A 23,090-nucleotide genomic window follows, 5' to 3' on the forward strand; every position below is an offset into this window, starting at 1 on the left:
GCTCTTTTTCTTTCAGGCCTCCATGACAGGGCTTTTCTTTTCTTTTCTTTCTTTTCTTCTCTTCTCTTTTTTTCTTTTCTTCTCTTTTCTTTTCTTTTCTTCTCTTTCTTTCTCTTTTCTTCTCTTTCCTTCCTTCTTTCCTTCCTTCTTTTCTTTCTTTCTTCTTTCTCCCTTCCTCCCTTCTTTCTTTCTTTCTTTCTTTCTTTCTTTCTTTCTTTCTTTCTTTCTTTCTTTCTTTCTTTCTTTCTTTCTTTCTTCCTCTTTTTCTGTCTTTCTCTCTTTTTCTTTCTTTCTTTCTTTCTCTTTTCTTCTTTTTTTGTTTTCTTTCCTTTGTTCATAAGAAGCCCATAGACTGTTCCCTGCAAATCTAGCATTGAAGTTCTCAGGGTGGGAAGGACCACTGGGATGCTCTTCTAAAGCAATGCACTTTTTGAAATCTGAACTCGAACTGTTGCTGTTCCTGCCACTTGCCTTTTGAGCATTGGATGTTCTTTTGGAAGGTGTTTAGCAGGGGAGTGGAGGACTGTGCATGCCTGGGTCATTCTCCATGAGTCTCAAGAGGAGGAGCACAGAGCACAAGAACAGGGCTTTTGGATGAAGAACTCGATGGCTATTGCAGTGCTGTGCTTATGTTCTGTTCTCCTCTGAGTCCCCATTAAGGGACATTATTTCTTAGCATCTAGGAAGGACAGTGAGCTCTTGTGGTCTTCCATCATAGGAACGCTGCTATTCATTTTGTGGGTTCACTAGCAGTTGCATTGATTTGTACCAGAAATAAGAGACACAAGATAATTCATTGAATGGAGTTGGTTCATTAGTTGCTAATGTCGGTTCACTAGTTGTTAATGTCTGTTAGTAATAATTCCTTTTTTAAAAATAATTTATTTAACTTTATCTTATGTGCATTAGTGTGAAGGTGTCATTCTTAGATGTTTGTGAGGGCAGCTGATAAGAAAATAAATCCCAACAGTGGACCTAGAACTTGTCAGAGTATCCGTGCCAAACTGGATGTAGAATCAATACTGCTCTTTGAATGTCCTGGGCCATTGATGATTATAAAAGAGGCATAAATAAGGTGACTTATGTGGTCTTTGTCAGCTTAACTTTATTTCTTCCCCTTTTCTCTCTCACTGCTGCCCCATCCATTTCTAAAATCTATAGTTTGTGCATTTAAATACATAAAGAGTTGAAACACTGTTTTCTGGTCGGAGGGACCAGCAGTGTTCTCTTGTGGAGGATTTTCATATTTGGTGATGATGCTAAGTAAATTGAAGACAAGAAAAGTTACTTTAGTTTTTCATCAGAGCATAAAATGACTCATTTTGGTCTTCCGCTGTAGAGAATGATTTCTGCATATGAACAGTAATTATTTAAGGTTTATGAGAGATTTAGTTATACATCTATAAGGGGATTCTTAGCTATAAGTTTTATTTTATTGAAGGGACTTTGTGGACATAATAGAAAGCTTTTCATAAAAATACCTCATGGTTTTGCATGATTATTAAAAAACACTTGCTATTGATAAGTCATAATGTAGAATTGGAATAAAATTATTGCTCAGCCTGATTTCTATAGTTGTGAGTTATAAAGAATACTAGTTTATATTCATCTTTCTTTTGTATTAAAGATGGAGTTACATGATATATTGTACATCTTACTGTTATGTGTTGATTTTCAGCATAGGCTTTGTGACGAGGCATTTGAATTTGAATGAAGTGGAAGGGAACCCTAGTAGACGCTGGCAGGGGCCTGTCAGATGCAGCTTAGTTTCTGTGTGGATTTTCCTTATTTAAAGGAAATCAGGGAAACTTTAATTTTGCTTTATGTGTGTGTCATTATCTTTTTATGGGAGAATTGAAGATTTTACTGACAAAGTATACACACACACATAGATGCTGTAGCTTCTTTTTTTATAAGGAGGCACATGTCTGTCTGCATGAGAGGTGGCTGCAGCAGTTACCTCGCGCTTTAATGAAATAAGTCTGTATTTACAGTTTGTGGTGATTTGGTCCTTTCATCACTCTGTGCAGCTCCCACGGTGTTCATTGAGTGCAGCTGCCGGGCCTCTGGTTTAGTAGGTCTTTGTGCCTCTGGACCCCCACATGCCTGCATCCAGATGTGGTGACATATCCACACACATCCCCCATGGAAACATGCCAATATGGACATACGATTGTCATCAATTAGTTACGCCCAACTGGTGCCAAGAGAAATTGCATCTGTCATACAGTCTGTCTGGCTTCATGGCCCATGATTGATTTAGAGACACTATTGTTTTCCACTACTTTGGCCACAGTCATAACATGCTCACAAAGGCTTGAGATTATAACGAAGCACATGGCATTTCATGACAAGAACTCATTTTGGGTTGACAGTGTCATGAAAATTTAGTGCTTAAGCTATCATTTGATTCTCAGTTGTTCAGTCAGCTTACAAAACCTTTTAAAGACAGAAATCTTAGAGAATAAGACCACATTTTCTTTCCCTTTTACTTCTTAAATTTTGGACTGATTATAATAAAATATAATTTTATAATTTTCAATATAAGATAGGAATAGCATTTCTAATGAGTAAGTCCTGGAAAGTTGTGTTTTTTCTCATTTGTAATTAATAATTACTTGATTTTCTTTTTCTAAAGTATTACCCCTTGCATAATTGCAGAAGTCCTTTTGAATTTGTGGAAATACTTTTCAACTTCTTTGACTAATTGATGTTACATGTTACTTTTAAATTTGATTGAATTCTATTTTACTTGTATAAGTGTTTTGCCTGCATGTATACTTAATACTACATGCATTTCTGGTGCCTGTGAAGGTCAGAAGTGGGTATCAGATGCCCTTGAGCTGGAGTTACAGATGGTTGGGAATCCAACTCTAGTCCTCTTGAAGAGCAGCAACTGCTCTTAACTGCTAAGCTATCTTTCCAGCTCCCCAGCCCTTCTTACATTTAGGTTAATATTCAGCTGTATCTATTTACAGCTTATCAATAGCTTTTTATTTGCTATGTATTGAAAATGCAAAGCTATAAAGCCCAGTTCCCAGTCTCATAGTTATAAAGAAAAATATCTGTAAATAAATGAGTGAATTCCATTGAGTATGTCATAGTCAGGTGAGTAGGGCTGGAGTTTAAAGCAGGATACTGCCGAGGGAATGTTTTCAGTAATATGTACTAATAATATGAATTGTTTTCAGGCTTACACTAAAGTGTGTGTGTGTGTGTGTCATTTCATTTGAATCTTAATATTGTTTTACAATCTTAGGTAGTGTGGCTATAGGCTTAAATGTATGTTCTTCTTCGAAGAAATCAGTTCCTCAACATGCCTAAAGATTAAATATTTTGTATCTCTAACTAGATTCAAATAGGTAGAGGTCTGCTTTCTATGATGTGTTATGTTTAGGGTACAGAAGGAGCCGTCCCATGCAGATTTATGATGTTATGAAGGCACATGCTTCTAAAAGGAATGGAAAATGGGCCAGGTGAACAATCTAGTATAGTATTTGAATAACAATCAACATTACCTGACAGTTTCATGATAGTTCTGTAGCACTCTTTTCTTAAGGACATGACTATTCATATTAATGCTCAGTCACTGAACAAATGATAACGTAGTTATTTATATGGAACAAATAATTGTTCCAGGTCCTATTCTAGGTCCTGCAGATATGTCAGTGAATAAGACATCTAATTTCTTATTTCTTATCTAATTTCTTACTGTTCTAGTGCTGTGAAGAAACACCATGACCAAGGCAGCTCTCATAAAAGTATTTATTTGGGGGATTGCTTACAGTTTCAGAGGATTAGCCCATGATCATAATGGCAGGAAACAGACAGGCATGGCAGTAGAGCAGCAGTAGCTGAGAGCCTTGCATCCTGATCCATAGGCAACAGGCAAAGAGAAGGGGAAGGGAGAGGGAGAGGGGGGGAGGGAGGAGAGAGAGGGGGGGGGGAAGGAGAGGGAGAAAGGGGAGATGGGAGAGGGTAAGAGAGGAGAGGAGAGGAGAAGAGAGGAAAGGTGAGGACAGAGAGATACTGAGATTGGGCCTGGTATGGGTTTTTGAAAACATCAATACCCACCCCCAGTGACACACTCCAAGAAGGCCACCTGTACTCCAGAAAGGCCACACCTCCTAATCCTTCCCAAACAGTTCCACTAAGTGGGGACTAAGCATTCAAATATATGAGCCTTTGGGGGCCGTTCTCATTCAAACCACCAGGGCTTACGTTCACTTGAGAGGTTAGGAAGTAGGATTTGAGAATTCGCTTCTTAATTGGCCATTAATTCTTAACTGCCAAATTCAGCTGTTAACTGAAAAGAGGAAGATGAGTGATGCCATAGATTATGGTGTCAGTTCTAGCTACAACAGGTAATGAGGAATTAACTAATGCTTCTGCTACTTTGTGCCCGGCTTGCCTGCTTGAAAAACACAGTAGGAGGAGGGTGGGAAGGAAGTTATTTGTGTAGTTGCACAAATCAGTAAACCTTTGGCAGCAGAGAGGAGAAGTAAAGCAAGCACATGCATTCACTCATGTGGATTTGAACCCTTCATGTAGGATCGTCAGCAATCCCCCAGTGATACCCCAGTCAAGGGTGTCAGTGAAGAGTGTGGAAAATCGCAGCCTTCTTTCCAGGTCATTTGGCGTTTTACTATCCTCACTGTCTCCAGACCTGTGTAGCAGAGACTGTGTTAACACGAGAATCCCTGACACTTTGGAATGTCTTCTCTTGAACTCATTTCTCAGAAGCGTCACACCACCCCACTCCACCCCCATGTTTCCCAGCAATTTGAGGATAAATTCTTCCATCACATGAAGTCAGTGTTTCTGACCATTGGGGTGATTTTTGACATCTGGTCCAATAGTAGTTATAATAAACTCCATTCATGATAATTCTTTGATGAGATTCGTGTGGACAGAACAATGTAAATACAAGTCCTCTTATTTCATCTTCAGATTCTTCTGTATCTTGCTTTTAATTTTCATTTTATGGGGCTCCTTAGCTATTGCATTACAAGAGCATTCAACGGGATTAATGTCCAGACAAAACGATAAAATTATGCTTATTTTTTAACTAAACTCTACAATATGCCAGAATATAATTAATTCTAGAACGTTAGTCAGAAACGAAAATTTACTTTTCACTCTGGTGTCACCATGCACCTCTTGTTAGTTATTTTGGAAATGGGAAGAGTGTCAGTAGTCATGAGGTTTCCATTCTGGGCTAGAGTGCTGGGTTCAGTTCAGTTCCTGAAAGGCCAGGCTGTGTCACGAGCTGGTGTGGGCAAGAGGGTGCTGCAGAGGACGGCTGCAGCCGCAACACAACAGTGCTGGGACCTCAGTAGCCTGATGTGTGCCACGTGGCTCAGAGGGAAGACATGGCTTCAGACTGTCCAGTATGTCTTCAATCACATTTGCAGAACTGGGTCCATTATTCTTTGTTAGAAAAACTGTGTCCCTGAGACACTTTCATAAGCTCTTTGACTTGCATAACATTTTTCCCTCCTCCTGAGTAAGGAAAGAATATGGATAAATACCAGATTTCAGAACCAGAGGAGCAGTTTAGCCCTTAATTGCCTTCAAATGAAGAAAGAAAGAAAGGTACAAAGCATAATCCCAATGCTGGAAAGCCATGGGAAGTTGAATGAAGTGTTTCTTTTCATTTGGAATTGTATGAGTGACTTTGTCTGAACTTCTAATAATGCTCAGCGTTTTAGAGAACACAGTATTTGTGTTTAGCTTAAGAAACCTCTACAGAGAGAGTGGCAGCATGGTCTTTCTCAGTGATTGATTTTTTATGGACAGCAGCTGCCTCATCATGAAGATTTTTATCTCCACAGTACCATGGTTCTCTTCTGATGAAAAGACTAGTCTCACCCAGCTGGTCCTGGAGTGAGCAAAGACAATTTGGGTAACATTTACTATGTTGACCTCATATTTTAGAAGGTTTCTATTTTAAAACAATTAACTAGAATATTACTAAAAAACCTCCCTTTTGTTGTGTTTTTTAAGGGACTTATGATGGGCAATCAAAAATTCTGACAGATATTTGATAGACCGAAAGACTTTTTCTTTTTAGTCTGCTATATTTTCCACAGGAGAAATGTCTAACTAAAATGTAAAACTACTGACTCTAGTAACAAATTTTTTTACTACTTACAGGGACCCTGCTCTGAATAGGTTATTGTCATATGCAAATGTGAAATACAGAGGTCCTCGAAGGACCATTGATTGCATTTACAGTGAGTGGGATTTTTACCACATTCTGTGACAGAGCATCATGCATACATAGCTGATGTAACTCCAAATAACTGTTTCCTCTCATAGGATGGCTGTAAGGTCCTAGGAAGATCTTTAAAGTCTAATTTTACTACTAAGGGTAGTAGTCCTCTAATTTGTATTTAGAGTCTCTTTTAGAAGGGTGCTTTTAAATCTAGCCATGCCCTGATGAGATCCCTAACAGGCAGCAATGGATGTTCATAGTTGCCTTTCACAAGATGTTGTTTTCCTGGTGGGTGATCTAACCCTGAGTGGCCAGTTTCTGACACTTTTCATAAAACGTTGGTGCGCTTGTGTCTCTTGATTGACATAGACGCTGTGTCATGGGATATTTGTGTCATGATGACCAGTGCCTAGAGAGGCCTTCCATGAAGCGGGAGTGTTGGCTGGGTCAGACAGAAGAGGAACTCTAACAAACTGTGTGATGTCACAGAGACAGTTTATTACCAACAAATCCCAGAGAGAAGAGGAGTGTAGCCTTCTTCTATAGAAGGCCAATTGGGAAGAGTCTATAGCTGAGGATAAAAATAGATGCCTATAAGCTCAGGTCTTTAATGGGTTCAGGTCCAAGTACCTGAACAATTTCTCTGTGAGGAGTTCTATTTCATGAGCTTAGAGAGAGTGGATAGGAATCTACGGGCTACAGTGAGACTGCAGCATAACCCAGTTGTGTAGGGACGAATCTCCATCAGCCTCAGGAAGAGGAGACAGAAGTCCGGAAAATGTCGAGGATGACTAAGCTTTGTTTCTTGAATGTGACAGCCCTGACTTCCAAATGGATACCGAAGCAACATAAAATTACAAGTATTCATGCCAACAGGTTTTAAAAATTAATTAATTAATTAGTTAATTCTTTATGTATATCCTGACTGTAATTTCACCCCCTCCACTTCTCCCAGTCCCTGTCTACCACCCCCTCTCCTCCTTCCCACTCCTCCTACACTTCCCTTCAGAAAAGAGCAGGGCTCTCAGGGATATAAACTCAAAATGGCATGCCAAGTTAGTGTAAATTTAGGCACCTCCCCTCATATCAAGGCTGGATGAGGCAACCCAGTAGGAGGAAAAGGGTCCCCAAAGCTGGCAAAAGAGTCAGGTCCCCTACCCCACTGTTAGGAGTCATGACAAATGCTTTAATAATTTTAGAAATATCTATGGTTTTAAAACAGAAATAGGTTTCCAGCAAGTGAATCCTCTTCTTACTTTGCTCTTTGTCCTTTTCTTAGTTTACTAGTCTCCAAAATACTTAAGAAAGTTTTGAGGCGGTAGATTTGGGAAGGCAGAATTCCAGGATATTGTCAATATGCATTGTCTCCATTATACAGTTTGTTTTTAAAATGAAAATCACCATAAAGTAGGGAAAGTTTGCCCTAAATATGGAAATAATTTTGCACATGAACTAAAAAGACTTAAGACCAAGTAGTTGAAGGTTATAGGGTACACCTTAAAAAAAAAAAAAAAAAAAAACGTATAGGGAGCCTTTCAGCATTTGAAATTTCAGAGTGTACAAGCTGGAGAAAATAATGGAAGCTTTAGGAAGGGGCTGATCTTATTTGTCTAATTGTTGAATTAGAATGTTCAATTCAGTAAACCATTCTTCGTGATTCATAGCCAAACTAGATGAACATTCCTATAATGTCAAAAGGAAAATCGGGTTCATTTGGACAGTTGTGGCAGGACCCATGTGGGGAATGTTTTTAAAGTATTTAATAGGCCCAAGGACAACCACTACAGTGAACCCTGGTTGGGACAGTCTTCAGAGTCTGTGATCATGGAAATTCATGTTGCTGTGTTTCCTTTAAAACATGCGGCATTTAAAACCTAATGTGAGGTTTCAAAAAGCTTCAACAATGGGGCTTATGTCATCCTGGATTATAAAAGAGGCTTTAAAAAAGGATACTTTTGAATTGTTCCCTTCCCAGATTTTATCCAGTTACTTGATATTCATGAATAGTTCATGTACATTCTTGCTTGTTTTTATTCTTTCTTGGCTAATTAAAAAGGCCCAGCAGATTGGGTTGTTCCATTAGAGTATATTGCTCCATTTTCCCCCCAAAGGACTTGGGTCTATTTTTAATTGGTAACTGAGGGCTAAGCTTCTTTGTTATATAAGGTTCCATCGAAGACTATAATTTTTGTAGTTGAAAGACAAAAATAACAAAAGTGCTGGGAGATATTTGCAGAGATGTCTGAATTCAGTGATGATGTTTATGTGCCTCTCAAGTAAAGCAGTAACACTGTTTTGCTTACTGGTATCTGTTGACTGATGAACTGCGGACTTTTAAAATTTAACCCCTTTAGCAATAGACATGCATCTCAATGTTAGTTATGACCGAGTTTCCAGCGAATCTAATGTTCATAATTATTGCCTTTGATCTATATTGACTGTATTATTTTTCTAGTTTTTTTTCCATATTGTTGCAAGTACAAAGACTGTTTTTGGGCAACTATATCAATATTTACTATTATACTGTATCAGCATTTCAGCATTTCAAGGTAAAAGTTAGAAAAATAACCTAGAGTGTTGCTAAAATACATTTGTTGTAAGGTAAAAATGTGTTTGTGTATGTTTTGAGGGGGTGTGTTCAAGACAGGGTTTCTCTGTACAGCCTTGGCTGTCCTAGACTCACATTGGAGACCAGGTTGGCCTTGAACTCACAGAGATCTGCCTGCCTCTGCCTCCTTGAGTGCTGGGATTACAGGCGTGTGCCACCATGCTTGGCTATATGTGGTGGTTCGAAGTGCATGAACAATAGGAAATTATGCTTAATTGATGAGTGTGATGAACATATTGCCAAGACATTTGAACAGAATACTGTAATTGCTGTGCTGTTACTGTCTTAGCCAGTGTTCTATTACTGTGAAGAGACACCATGACCACAGCAACTCTTATTAAAGAAAACATTTAATTGGGACTTGCTTATAGTTTCAGAGGTTTTAAATGTCCATTTTTCTCTTTTTTTGTCATAATGGGGAACATGGCAGCAAGCAGGCAGACGTGATGCTAAAGAAGTAGTTGAGGCTTCTACATCCAGATCCACAGGCAGCAAGGAGAGAGAGAGAGAGAGAGAGAGAGAGAGAGAGAGAGAGAGACTAGGCCTGGCTTGGGCTTTTGAAAGCTCAAAGCCTACCCCTAGTGACACACACTTCACACTTCCTCCAACAAGGCCACACCTCCTAATCCCTCTCAAATAGTGTCACTCCATTAAAATATGCGAGCCTATAGTTCTTATTCAAAGGACCAAAGTTATGAAGGCCTTCATTTGTTTGGTGCTGCTATAAAGTACTTGATAGGTAAATTTCTATGTTAATTTTCTTATTTAAATCTCACAACCCTCCATTAAGGTTTTTCTTTCAGTTCCATTATCTGCTTAAGAAAACCAGGGGTGTAGAAGTCAATTGTCCAAAGGCTGGTTCTTCTGCTACCTGAATCCTAAAGAAAGAGACACTTAGGGTTTCATCAACCAAAGTTTCTTCTTGGGATATGCTGTCTAGATCCTTTTACTTTTATTGAGGGGCTGAAGGAGAGGACTGTTGGGACCGACTAGAAGACATGGCCCCTGTGTTCAAGGAGCTCCTGCTGGGAGGATCACAGTGACGCCCACTTGTGATGACGGTGCAGAAGGAGGAGATGCTCCGGGTGTGTGCATGATCTCTCTTTGGTTCCATAGTAGCAGTTATTTTTCTTTTGTAGACCCCTGTTGTGGTCAAGGATCGCTGACTCAGTTTTTGAAGTATGGGCATAATAAAGCATCATTTTCATGGTGCAAAGGGAAGAACTGAAAGGCTGGTAGTCTTTCCGCATTAGAATTCTGGATGCCTTCATGTGATGACAGATCACTGATGAGCTTTGGCCAGTCAGCTTGTGGAACTTGCTGGTTATGGCCAACCTGTGTCTAATACAATTAATTTTAATACATGCTTTGGAGATTAGCCAGTGACACGGGCCAGAATTGTTATAAACCCATGTTGACTCATCAGCTTGCACATATATATGTATATATATATATATATATATATATATATATATATATATATATTTCTACAAATTCGAGTGTGTTCTGTTATTTCTCTCAAAACATTGGCATTCTCTTTTAATAATCTTACATGTAGTTTGCTCCAAACACAAAGCCCCAAAGCTTAGGGTAATAAATTATTATGCAAACAGATATATAAAATGATCTTCCCTTTGGGATAGTCATTGTAACATGATGGTTAGCTTGGTGATTATTTACCCTTCACAACTTGCCAAGGAGAAATACTGTCTTTATTCAGTTTGTAGCTAATCAAGATGTTAGAATAAGAGCTAATATATTCCGAGAGTCTCGATTTTTTTTTTTAAACTTGGTCCAAGACATCACTATGAAAGCATAAAAATGGTAGACAGAGAAATTTAAAGATAACAAAGGCAGTATTAAAAACAAAAAGTAAATTAAAATTAAAGAAAAATTTGGAACCGAAGAGGCACACAACATTGAATTCTAAAGAAACAAAAACAAAAACAAAACAAAACAAAAACAAAAAGCAGAATGTGTATTGGTATGTCAGCTAAAATAAAAACCCTAGATTGTGGACTTTTAATATTACTGTGATGGACTTACTAATACATCCCCCCCCATGACCATGTACTGATCCTAAAGGCTTAGGGACTATCTTATGATTACCCTGGGTCATTTGTTTTGGTTTAAGATAGACACGAAGGCCCTGTGGGAGTCTGTACACATGAGCTCAGTATGCACAGAGGCCAGAGCAGGGCAGCAGACCTCTTGGCCTTGGAGTTAGTGGTGGCTGTGAAGAACCGGGTATGGCAAGCTGGGCCTCTGGTCCTTGGGAAGAGCAGCAAGTGCTCTTCACTGCGGTGCTATCTCTGTAGAGTCCTGTCTTCCCTTTTGATTGAGTGAGACTGTATGGTGGCTCTGGTAATCACTTGGATAGGATTTTAATCTGGTAAAATATACATGTAGGTGACAAGGGTTGCATAAGGGTGTGTGTGTGTGTTTACGTGTCGTTTACTGCAACATTTATTTGATGGAATGATGTTGACTTTTAAATTGGAAACAATTTCAGACTGACTCAGTGTTTTAAGGGATTAGGACTTATCAGAAAGTATCATGAGAGAATATAATGCCTTTACATATCTTTTACTGCCATGAGTAGGGGTTCCTGTGGGATTTCTAAAGAACTGTGGTTTGTGGCTGGAAAAAGAGTGAGGCCTTATATACATAAGTGTCTCCCCACTCAGTGTTTTAATTTATTCATTGACAGTTTTATACAATATAGAGATAGTATTTTTCCCTTTTTCCAACATCCTCTCCCACCTTGCCACCCACCCAACTTTGTTTTTTTTTCCTCTTTAAAAACAAAAAACCAAACCAAAACAACAACAAAAACTACTGAAGAACCTCGTGGAGTTTGGTTTGTGTTGGCCAGCCACTCCTAGGCACAAGGCCTGCCCTGGAATGTGGTTGGTACACTCAGTGTCATTCCATCAGAGAAAATTACCTTTCCCTCTCCAACCAGCTATCAGCTACAAACAGCTTCTTGGAGAGGGCTGGGAATATATGTCTGTTTTCCCTCTCCTGTGCTGAGATTTTTTTTTTCTGGCTTGAACAGTTACAGTTCTTGTCTGCTCTGTAATAGTCTCTGAGTTTGTATGTGTACCTGTCCTCTTGTGTCTGGAAAATGCTGTTTCTTTGAAGTCACCCACTACCTCTGTCTCTTAGAATTTTTCCTTCCCCTTTTCCCATATATATCCCTGAGCTTTGGTATATCCCTGAGCCTTGGGGGGAGGGGTGTGATATAGACAGCCCACTTAGGGCTGAGTACTCCGAAGTCTCCCATTATCTGTGTGTTGTTAAGCTGTGGGTCTCTGTACTAATTTCTACTGCAAGGAAAAGCTTCTCTGATGAGGGTTGATCTATATGCTAGGTCTTAAGGATAACTCATTGCTATTTTAACGTTTCAATTATCAGTATCTGCATAAAAAAGGAACATTGTCTCTGTATAGTCAATCTTCACAGCAGGTGTTAGTTGTGCTGGAATTCCTGGCTCTGAGCTGGTGAGAAGATCCAGTCAAACTTTGGAATGGGGGATTGCTTTCCCTTCTCACATCCTCTTTCCTGCCTTTCTGTCTTCTCTCAGTTTCGTTAAAGCTGAGGTTGGATGAATACCTACTAAGAGATTCTACAAATGGCACTTCTTCTCTGAAATCATTCATTTTTTTTCTGAACTCTTCCTATGTACAAGCATGGTGCCTTGTGTTGAAAGATAAATATGGTGGCCAAGAAATGGTATTACTATACAAAAGACACAATGTCTACTTGGAAGAAACTGCTTGATGCTTCCGTCTCTTTGCTTTAACTGCAGAACTCTGTGTGTTATGTCTTCTGTCTTTTAAACACTCCAGTGTGCCACTATTGCTTTTCTTTTGCGATGTTTACTATCAATCCCTGAGAGACTGTGCATCTTCAACACCACATGCATAGTTTTTTTTCTCCACCTTTTACCATAGGGGCTAAAATTGAACGTGGAGGCAACATTTATTTGATGGAATAATGTTGACTTTTAAATTGAAAACAATTCCAGACTGACTGTTTAAGGGATTAGGACTTATCAGAAAGTATCATGAGAGAATATAATGGCTTTAAATGTGAGAGAGTATTATTTATTTGGACTATTGAAATTTCATGGCACCTAAGACATGTATGGAAGAGTAAGGTTCCAAAGCTACAGTGTTATTTTTTATGAAGGAAGTTATAGTTTGTAAGTCCTAGGGCCTTGGATTTTCCAGCTTCAGCATTTGGAGAATGACTGTATATCTCGCTGAACTCCCCTTCTGCTTGCGGAGATCAGATAGAGCTAGGAGAAAGCAAAGGTGCCAAGAACAAGGCGTGCAGGTTTGGAGGGGATACTGGAACCTCTGTATACTTGGCCTATCAAGTAAGGCCAGCTGCTCATTTGTCTTCTGTCCAGGTTTGGAATCCACCCAGTTGCAGGCCGAATGCCTGGTCAGCTTAATGTACTCCTGGCTGAGGCGGGAGTGCCCTATGATATTGTGCTGGAGATGGATGAGATCAACAGCGATTTCCCAGGTAGGTGACAGAGAAGATGGTGCACTTTAAATACCCTTTAAATGTTGTGCACAAAGTGGAACTATGTTTGTAATATGGTTGTGGCATTAGCGAAGACTGACAAGTTTGGTAAAGAGTGAATATAATAGATATGTGGCCACAGGTAGATAAGGGAGCCGCAGCAGATGTGTCAGAAGCAGAGTTAAACTTTATTTTTCTGTGAGAACTGAGTGGTGCTGAGTGGGTGACAGTGCAGACGTGAGTCTGAATCCTGGTCAGATCTGGCTTTTGAATCCAGGTCTCCACTCTCAGTAGTTTGTAGACTTGAACTACATGCCCACCACAGACTCCTCATTTATAAACTGCTTCTGGGGATGAGTTCTTGGTGCCTGCAGTTTCACTGTTTTCCTCTGTACCAAGTTATGATCAGTGAAGTAGCTGGTGTGTTCTTCCTGTCCGTCTCTTGCCCGTCCTCCCTCCCCGACTTCATTTAGAAGAACTAGGACTTCATAAGATAAGGTGCTATACTTTATAGCTGTCGTTATGTAGATGTGGGGTGGTAATGACATTTGGCCCAAGATCATGTTTGTTAAAATTAGACCTATTCTCTCTGGCAAATCTCCACTGTAAACTTGAAAAAAAAAAAAAAACACTGTTTATTAGAAAAAAAGCAACAACAATATTGTGTGTATGTCTAGCTGCACATGGCATTTTTGGCAACATCCTTAGGTTATTTAAATTATAGTTCTCAAAGAGGGAATTTAGCCCATTTTAATTTTATGCTCTTTTTTAAATTTAACTGTTGTTAAATTATGTGTAAAACCAGCCAGTTCCAGGAATTATGGACACAGCTTTAACACGGTACAGGCTTTTAGACTTAGCTTTTTGACATTAGATCGCATCTTAATTGGTCATTTTAAGGGTTGAAAATGGATTCAGATCTTATAAAATCATGTGAATAGCAAGATAATTTGGGGACAATAAAAGAAATACAGAGTCAGATCAGACAGGTCCTCCGGGAGAGTAAGCATCATGAAGCAGGCTTTAGTCAGGATGGTAAAGTTCTGTGCACGCCCCACTTCAAGGTCTATGACATTTTCTGGTAAAGTATGTGGTATCTGGCACAGATTAGCCTCTTATAAGAATTTGGTATCACTATAATTTGCCTAAAAAGAAGTGTGAGCAACCCATTGTGTTATATACTTTTCCCTCCCTCCCTCTGTTTTCAATATAGACACTGACCTGGTTCTTGTCATTGGAGCTAATGACACTGTGAATTCAGCGGCTCAGGAAGACCCCAACTCTATTATTGCAGGCATGCCAGTCCTTGAGGTCTGGAAGTCCAAACAGGTACATTTTAAACCTACCCTTCATTCTCATCATCGAAGGTCACTCGAAACACACACACACACATACACACACAGAGAGACACACACACACACAGAGAACTCTTTTTGGTTACTTAGTGAGAATTGGTGATGATTTTTAGGAGGCTCAGCTTAGGGTTGGGCCCCCATGCCCAGTTTCCTTCTGTTCTCTGCTCACCATAGAATCTGAGTGAATACCACATTGTGAGTGGAACCATGTGAGATTATGTGGATGGATTAACAAAATCTAACCACAGCTGAAAAAAAAAAATGGCTGTAAGCAATTGGAATTTGTCTGGCCAAATTCCAAACTGAGTCCAGTGAAGCAGATGGCTTCCCTCTGAGACAGTGAGTCAGTATCATTGCCTTCATGTATGAAGGCGAGCACATTTTTTCTGATTTATTTTTTATGGGGTATTTGTATATTGTTATGGACTGTCTAACAGAGAGGCAATTTAAAAATCCAAACAGTAACATGGCACAGGAAAGGAAACTTTGCTCATGCATATGGCTCCTGCGTAAAGCTAACTGCTAGATTTTAGAGTATTCAAAGGTTCCTAGATTCTCCTCTGATCCTGAAGAGGGGCAATTCTTTGCTGTTCCTGACTATGTACATACTGTAAAACTTATAGCAGTATTGGGCTGGAGGGGCGCTTGCCAGTTGAAGTGCACACTAATCTTGCAGAGGACCACAGTTCAGAGCCCAGCACCACCACTGCGAGGCTCACCTGTAACTTCAGCACCCAGAGACCCAGCACCTTCCAGACAACAAAATGGCCATACGTACACATAACATAACCCATGCACATAGTTAAAGTAAAATAAAACACGAAAAGGGGTGATAGTAGCATAATGTACATTCCCTGTTCATTTTGTTTAACGTGAGTTTAAAATGAATTTAAAATGTACTGTTTGAGATGAGTGAGTAGATGCAAAATGTCCTTGCTGATGTATATATCATACTGGCTATTATCATACTGGTAATCACTATTTGAAAGTCTTCGGAGTCCCGTTATTGTACTAATGTCATATAAATGCGTGGACACATTCCCAATGCTATCATTTTTTAATAGATCATATGTTCTAGAAGACCATACAGGTTTTTAATTTCTTTGGAACCAACTTGAAATTTTCAGGATAACAAAATCTGTAACTAATGTCAGTAATGTGTATCTATGTAACTTCAGTGTTTCTAGGTCAACCAACCTCCATCATTGTGCCTAGTCGATACATTCTGTTAGTGTTTAGCTCCATCCCTGAGAGAAGCTACTTTGTTTTTTGACATGTCTTTGTCCTAGAACGTTCTGCTTTAGTTTACTCTGAAGTGATAGACAGGATCATACCATTTCCTCACATTCAGTTGTGTTTATGTTAGAATTTGCAAATGTGAGTGAATGCACAAAGTGTGTTTTCTTTAGCTTATTCATAGAAAAGTGTATAAGCTCACAGCATTATCTTTTTGATTAGAAAGTGTTACTCACAGACTTTGTAGAGATGAATGGGATGATAAAAAATATCCCTGTAATTTTATCACTTAAAGATAAACTGTTAGCATGAGTTTCCCTGTAATAGGCATAAGAGTATAATTAAAAATGAACATTACTGTAATATAAACATACATTTAAAAATACTCCATGTATATTTTAAAAATCTCTGTACTAAATAATTGATAGTGGGAAGGGGCCTTGTTCACTCTTGGGGAAGAAATCCTGTGTGCTCTTGTGCAGTTGGGTTCTAAGGGCAATGTCCTGTATAATGTGCAAAGCTGAAACGAAGCAGTTTAACTTTTGTCACCATAAATGGATAAATGTCAGAGGAGACAGACATGTTTAACCTGATCTAAGTATTGAATAATAGCCATATGTCTTGAGGTATCACCTGTACCCTATAACTGTGCATTTATATGTTCATATATCATATCAATAAATAAAAGTAAAAAAGTAAAGTACAAATTAAAACAACATCAAAACTAGGAAAAGGCAGTGCTTTACGCCCAATAGGCCGTGTTGAATATAATTCTTTCTGTCTTGGGTTCTTAGGTCATTGTCATGAAGAGGTCCCTGGGTGTCGGCTATGCTGCGGTGGACAATCCAATCTTCTACAAACCTAACACAGCCATGCTTCTGGGTGATGCCAAGAAGACATGTGATGCTCTGCAGGCCAAAGTTCGAGAATCCTATCAGAAGTGAATGTTAGAGATCAAGCTGGAGGAACAGAGAAATAAGGCATGAGTAGATGAGCAAAGCTTTCAAGGCCCAAAAGAAGCCTAGCAAAACAACAGAGATATTCAAGACCAGAAACCCTTGATTCTCAGAAAACATTTGAAAATTTCATCTACCTATTTCTAGTTGCCGTTGCCAAAAAGCAGAAGTATTTTGTAAGCTGTGAAGAACAGCATCATTTTAGATATAATCCTATTGGATTTTTAAAATTCTCTTTTGGCAGCTAGAAATGAGTTGAGGAGTTGAATGTTCAGGATTTCAGGATGTACTTTGGTCTGAAAAGTATTACACAGTACGAATATCGCAGGCACCTGCATTTAGTTTTTTTTTTTTTTTCTTCTTCTTCACCAAATGTGACTAATTTGCAGCTTTTTATCAACTCCTGCCTGTCCTTTTGCATTGTAGCCATAGCCTGGATTGACCATACCAAATCTGTTTCAGGTTAGCAGGCTTTACTTTAGATTCTAGATTTCAAAGATATATTTTCTCACTTCTATTTTAATATGTAAAAGGACTAGATAGCCTTTCAGAGATGCTAGGAACTATCTGCTTGATAGGGTCAGTAAAACATAACTTAAAAATAATTAGTTGTATTTTTGAAAGCCTTCTTGCCAATTGGAGGTCTCTTTAATTTCGGTGATTAAGTGCTCTTGAGTGTGCTGTATCAAATGCTGTATTAAGTGCTTTTGAGTGGATTGCAACCATTTGAGGAATAAATGAGTTCATCATGTTTTCAAAGTGGTGTAGACTTGTCTCAGATGACAGAGCTAAACTCATTAACATTGAGGAAGACTACTTTTTACTCAATCTCTCTTCACTGTTTAGAAGACTGTATTGTTTTCAAAACTACAGTGATTTTTGAGGTCAAATGTAATTTGATGATACTCAAAAGTCGTATCAGTACTTTCAGTCATATCTGTAAGGACCAGTAAAAAAAAAAAATCCTTTATAGAAGTCTAGATTTTCTTTGTGACTTTACCTTTATTTCAAAAGCTCTTAAGTAGAGAGGAATGTGGTACATTATAAGGATTCTGTCTCTCTATGTACTCAACTTGGTGCCAGGCCTCTCAAAAACAGTTATTAACTCACAAGGCCTGGGGAGATGGCTTACTTGGTTTAGTGCAGAAAAACGGACACAAAACTATTTCTAAATCTCAAGACTACTGGTAAAAACTTTGCTTCTCTTTACCAAGTTTATAATGCACGAGATCTGTTGGTTTGATGAACAAGTTCTGTTTTGTTGTGCCTGAGACAAAGGATGGAGAGGAAGGAGGGAGGGAGTAGAAGAAGGAGGAAGAGGACGGAGGGGGAGGAGGGAAGGAGGAGATAGTAGAGCAGCAAAGATGCCTTTTAAATGTCTAATAAATAACTGCAATTTACTTGAATTTAACCTGAAGTCACTAGTAATGTCAAGGTTGGAGTTTATCGTAAAGGTTCTATCAGGAGAAATTAACTGGTATCTTTAGAAAAGTAGCTCCAAAATCTAATTTAAATCTAAGAATAATTGAGGGGGATTTTGCCTTTTTCTCCAGATGCCTTTCTGTGGTGTCTGGAGACATTTTTGTTTATCGGAACTGGCAGATCTTGCTGGCACGCAATGGGTAAAAGGTCAGGGATGCTGCTGAATTATCCTCCTATGTGCACAGGACCAGTCCCCACACTGTGCAGCACACAGTAGGATCTATCCCCAAATGTCAATAATGCCAGGGTTGAGAAACCTTGGTCTTCTCTAATCGGATATCTTTCTCGGTAGCTTAAATACTAGTAATAGTATTTAAAGCAGGGCTATTTTGGTTTATGGCACATAGTATTTATATGAGGGAAAAAAAGGTATTTGTAAGTGGAAGGCTAAGCCTTTTGTTTTTCCAAAGCTGGGGTAAATGAGGAACTGTAACTCAGCAGAGAGCACTTGGTTTTCACCTGAATCTATCAGTGGTTAGTGCACCTCTGTTTTCCCTGAGCGGGAGACACAAGATATTTAAAAGGTTCATTTAAAAGATTTTCAAGCATTTAATTCTTTAAGTTAATCCGCCAAGAGGAGTAGTGGCTCATGCCTGCAGTGTTAGCACTGGGGAGGTAGAGGCATGAGGAGCAGGGGCTGGAGGCCAGGTTGGGCCATTGAAATCAGCCCAGACTACATAAAACTGTATCTCAAAACCCAAACCAAAGCAACTCCCCAATAAGAACAAAAATATTTTCAAAAGTTTGATGATCTTGGATTATTATTTGTGGCAAGATCTAAAAACCACAAAAATGTTTTATTTTAAATAAAAAAATGGAGACTTTTTATAAAATATCATTTCATTTCTTTGTTTCTGATAAGTCATATAACTGATAGATATGAGTCATTCCATATCATTCTTTTATATCTTTTTATAGTGAACTCTCTTAGATCTGTTTCGTATTTATAAAGTATTCATTCCTAATATAAAACATAAAGTATTCATTCCTAAGTATTTAATTAAATACTTTATAAAGAACAAAAGTTGGCTCAATACTGGTGTCCAGAAAGCTGGAACAATTTTCCCTGACCTCTAATGGCAGAGAAATACAATGACTGGCCTTAGGCAGAGCCCAAATGGGAGGTAGAAAGCTAGCAAAAGGGGAGAAGTCAGGTTTATACTTTTTTGTTGTTGTTGTTTTGTTTTTTGAAACGAGTTTCTCTGTGTAGCCCTGGTTGTCCTGGACTCACTTTGTAGACCAGGCTGTCCTTGAACTCACAGAGATCCGCCTGCCTCTGCCTTCCAAGTGCTGGGATTACAGGTGTGCACCACTGTGCCCAGCAGGTTCATACTTTTATAAATTCTTGAGTAAATGAATCTAACCTTCGGAGACTTGATGCACTTCCTAACACAGCAGCAATCCATTCCTCAGAATGGACTTCATTACCTTTACTAGGTATCCATCCTAAAAGGCTTGGTGGACTGTACAATGGAACCTCTGGAAGATAACTCACAGTCAAGCCACAGTGACAACGGTATATGTGTGTGTGTGTGTGTGTGTGTGTGTGTGTACATGTCCCGGTAGTGTATTGCCCACTGTGTCCACAGTTGTTCTGTTCTCCAAATAACTGAAATGCTACCAGTAATTGTTTGTCTTATTGACCATCTTTGTTTTTCTCCCATCTGTTTTCATTTGGGAGTTTGTTTTTAGGTTGCTCATCTAAGTAAAAATTGCACAAGCCTTTACACACACACACGTTTGTGTCGCTGCACATCTGGACCGTTCCTGAGTATAGATGTTCTTTCTCACGCCACAGGCTGAGAGAGAGAGGGCAGGCAGCTCTAGGTCGTTTGCGCAGTAGGTGTCAGCGTCCCACCGAGCCTTGGAGTATCAGTAAGTGTCTGGTGAGCAGTAGAAGATGCCTTCGTTTTCTTATTCCACTCGTCATGACGCTGCGCTTTATGTTTCAGCGTGCTCTCTCACCCAGCACAACGTGGGGTACATTAGGCATCACTCAGCTTTAGGGTTTTGTTCTGTAATTAATAACTCATAACTCGTATGTTCATCTGACTTAGAGGCAAACTTTGTAGTTCCCCAAGGCATAAGGTGTGTGAACTGAAGAATTTTAATGTTGGAGAGATGAATAGTTCTTTAGTATGGCTAAGGAGAGTAGTTCAAACACCTAGTTTATAGCTCTTGCAAGCTTTTGAGTGCTTTGCCAGGAAGTGTTGGGTCAGAATATAAGAAATGGTCAGAAACACATGTAGCCCCTTCACACACAGAAGTCCCAAACCAAAGTCCTTCACTCTGGTAGTAGAAGCTTGCACAGTCTAGCTGCTTGTTGGATTCTCAAAAGAAGAGTCACAAGACTTTCTTAGGCAAAACTTTTTAAAAATATTGGATCAACATAGCAGCAAAATGGTCTCAAACGAATGTCAAAGCACTCAAAACTCTTGTTCTTAAACTTTATCTCTTAGAAATCATGTCTTGAGCCAAAGACTCATTTTTCCTATGTATTTAAACAAGTTTGGATATAGTGATGTATGAGACAGTAATTGAAATAGCTAATATTTGAAGGTTTTAAATATAAGGTGGTTGAAGAAAATAGATCTGAGAGGTATTAAATAAGATGATTATGATAGAGGTAGAAAAATAAGCATGGTGTAATAGTCAAGGGGTTCAGCCTGGTCCTGAAAGCCTAAGGGATTTCCTGGGAAGCCTCAGGATCTTTAGTGTGAATGACAGGCTGGAGGAGCCAGGTTCTGAAGCAAAGGGTGGCAGGGGCAGAGGCAGACTCGTATGTCTTCTACATAATGAGTCACTTTTGGCCATGTTTTCATGTCCAGAATGCTACCTCTCAATAAAGTAAGCACCAGAACATTTATATCTAAGACCATGTGAGGGAGAAAAAGGCTTTTAGTTAGCTGTAATTGTAACTCGACGTAGCCTAAAGTCCCCTGAGAGGGCAGCCTCACTTGAGGAATTGCCTGGGTTAGACTGGCCTGTGAGCGTGGCTCTGGGAGATTGTCTCATATTAATAGATGAAGGAGAGCACCCCAGTCTAGGCAGGTGGTTCTGGGTTGTAAGAACACCAAGTGCAATGGCTGAGTCTCGCCCCCGGGAGAACCGCCTTCCTGGTCGCAGTGTCTCTCCTGCCAGGTAAGTAAATAAACTGCATGAGCCTGTGAACGGGCTCGAGAGCCAGCCAGCTCATCCAGGCTACCATCACTGTACAGCAGTAGCTGCTTTCTCCCCTCACAACTGAACTTAATTCCTCTTTTGAGTCACGAATTTTCCCTAAAGACAGAAATTTGACTTTAAGTCAGGGTTTTGGCTTAACTTAATAACATTAGCTGATTTCCAGAGCACTTACAGTGTTTCTGTGACTTGAGGAAGGTTATTGGTATGGAGTCATCTGTGGTCTCATCCATTCTTTGGTCAAGAAGATACAACAATTACTTTACAGCTTACAAAAAAAAAAAAAAAAAAAAAGAACTTTTAAAGGCATAGTGATGCATGCTTTTAATCCAGCACTTGGGAGGCAGAAGCAGAGAAATCTCTGTGAGTTTGAGGCCAACCTGGTCTATGTATCGAGTTTCAGGACAGTCAGAACTGCATATGTAGTGAGATCCTGTTTGAAAAAACAAACAAACAAACAAACAAACACAAAGCAAACTCCAATAAAACATAGGAAACTTTTTTCTTATTATTTTCAACGTGTGTGTGTGTGTGTGTGTGTGTGTAGGTCATGACAACTTACAGGAGGTGCTTCTCTTGATGGGATGGAACTCAAGAGGTCAGGCTTGGTAGCATGTGCCTTCACTCACTGATCCATCACACCTCCCCCCAGCGGCTGCCATTTTGCCCTATACACAAAAAACCTGAACCTTGAGAATGCTTCACCTTTAAGAGCAGAATGTCCAGCTTTCTGGGTTTCATTGCATGATCCACCCTATAACACCTATGCCTTGGCTTGACCCGTAAAATTTCCTGAATCATCTACTCCAGCCCAGCTTTTTGCTAAATTTTTTCCCCTAAGCCCACAAACTCAGATGTGCCAAAATATGGCTTTCTTTTCACACAAATGAACTTAATTCATGACTTTTGAATCATGAATTTTCCATAAAGATAGTTTTTTGTTTGTTTGTTTTTTCTTTGTCCGGGTCTTTCTTCTGGGGACATATTGGAAGCAAGTGGCATGGAAAAGCCAGTGACTTACTGTCCCTGTTAGGGTGGAGGGAGTCCAATTTGAGATGTATTTTGCCCGTTTTCCCCTCTATTCTTCTTTGGTTTAAATAAAGGAATTATATCATGTTGAAATCAGTTTGGCTTGGAGTGGAGGAACCACACAAGGCAGAGGGTATGATAAGCTCAAAAAAGTCTGAAAATTTTTTTTCTATTACTTCAATTTATATTTGGGGTGAAAAATTTAATGGCCTTCATATGAGACTGTTACTAGTGCTATTCCCACAAGGAAAATAATAGGCATTCTATTTAGGTAATTTGGCCTGAAGTTCATCCAAATGTTTTAAGCAGAGAAATTTTAAGGAAGACCTATTTAAGTCATCTGCTGAGATGAGCAAAATTGCTTCAGAAATCTGTATTTTAGGAAATTTAGTGAGACAGTGAACTGGTTTTGGAAGGATTTTTCCTTTGTCCTATGAGGATTAAAAAGTGCCCTATCATCTAATTTCAAGTCATTTATCAGCAATGCTTTG

The 23,090-nt window shown here is 39.2% G+C and overlaps 1 protein-coding gene across 5 annotated transcripts in view; it reads left to right on the plus strand.

The window, feature by feature from the left end:
* The window catches only part of Nnt (nicotinamide nucleotide transhydrogenase), an 89,515-nt gene extending 71,848 nt beyond the window's left edge, over nucleotides 1-17,667 (plus strand). For all 5 annotated transcript variants that reach the window (XM_055595766.1, XM_055595764.1, XM_055595765.1 and 2 more), the window contains exons 20-22: nucleotides 13,243-13,361; nucleotides 14,575-14,690; nucleotides 16,747-17,667. In XM_055595766.1, the coding sequence (XP_055451741.1) occupies nucleotides 13,243-13,361; nucleotides 14,575-14,690; nucleotides 16,747-16,896 (385 nt within the window). In that variant the 3' untranslated portion in view covers nucleotides 16,897-17,667. The remainder of the gene's footprint in view (nucleotides 1-13,242; nucleotides 13,362-14,574; nucleotides 14,691-16,746) is intronic.
* Nucleotides 17,668-23,090: the final 5,423 nt, after the last annotated feature.

The sequence above is a fragment of the Psammomys obesus genome, unplaced genomic scaffold (assembly GCF_907164565.1).
Source record: "Psammomys obesus unplaced genomic scaffold, mPsaObe1.curated_primary_1811, whole genome shotgun sequence".
In the NCBI taxonomy this organism is placed as follows: domain Eukaryota; kingdom Metazoa; phylum Chordata; class Mammalia; order Rodentia; family Muridae; genus Psammomys; species Psammomys obesus.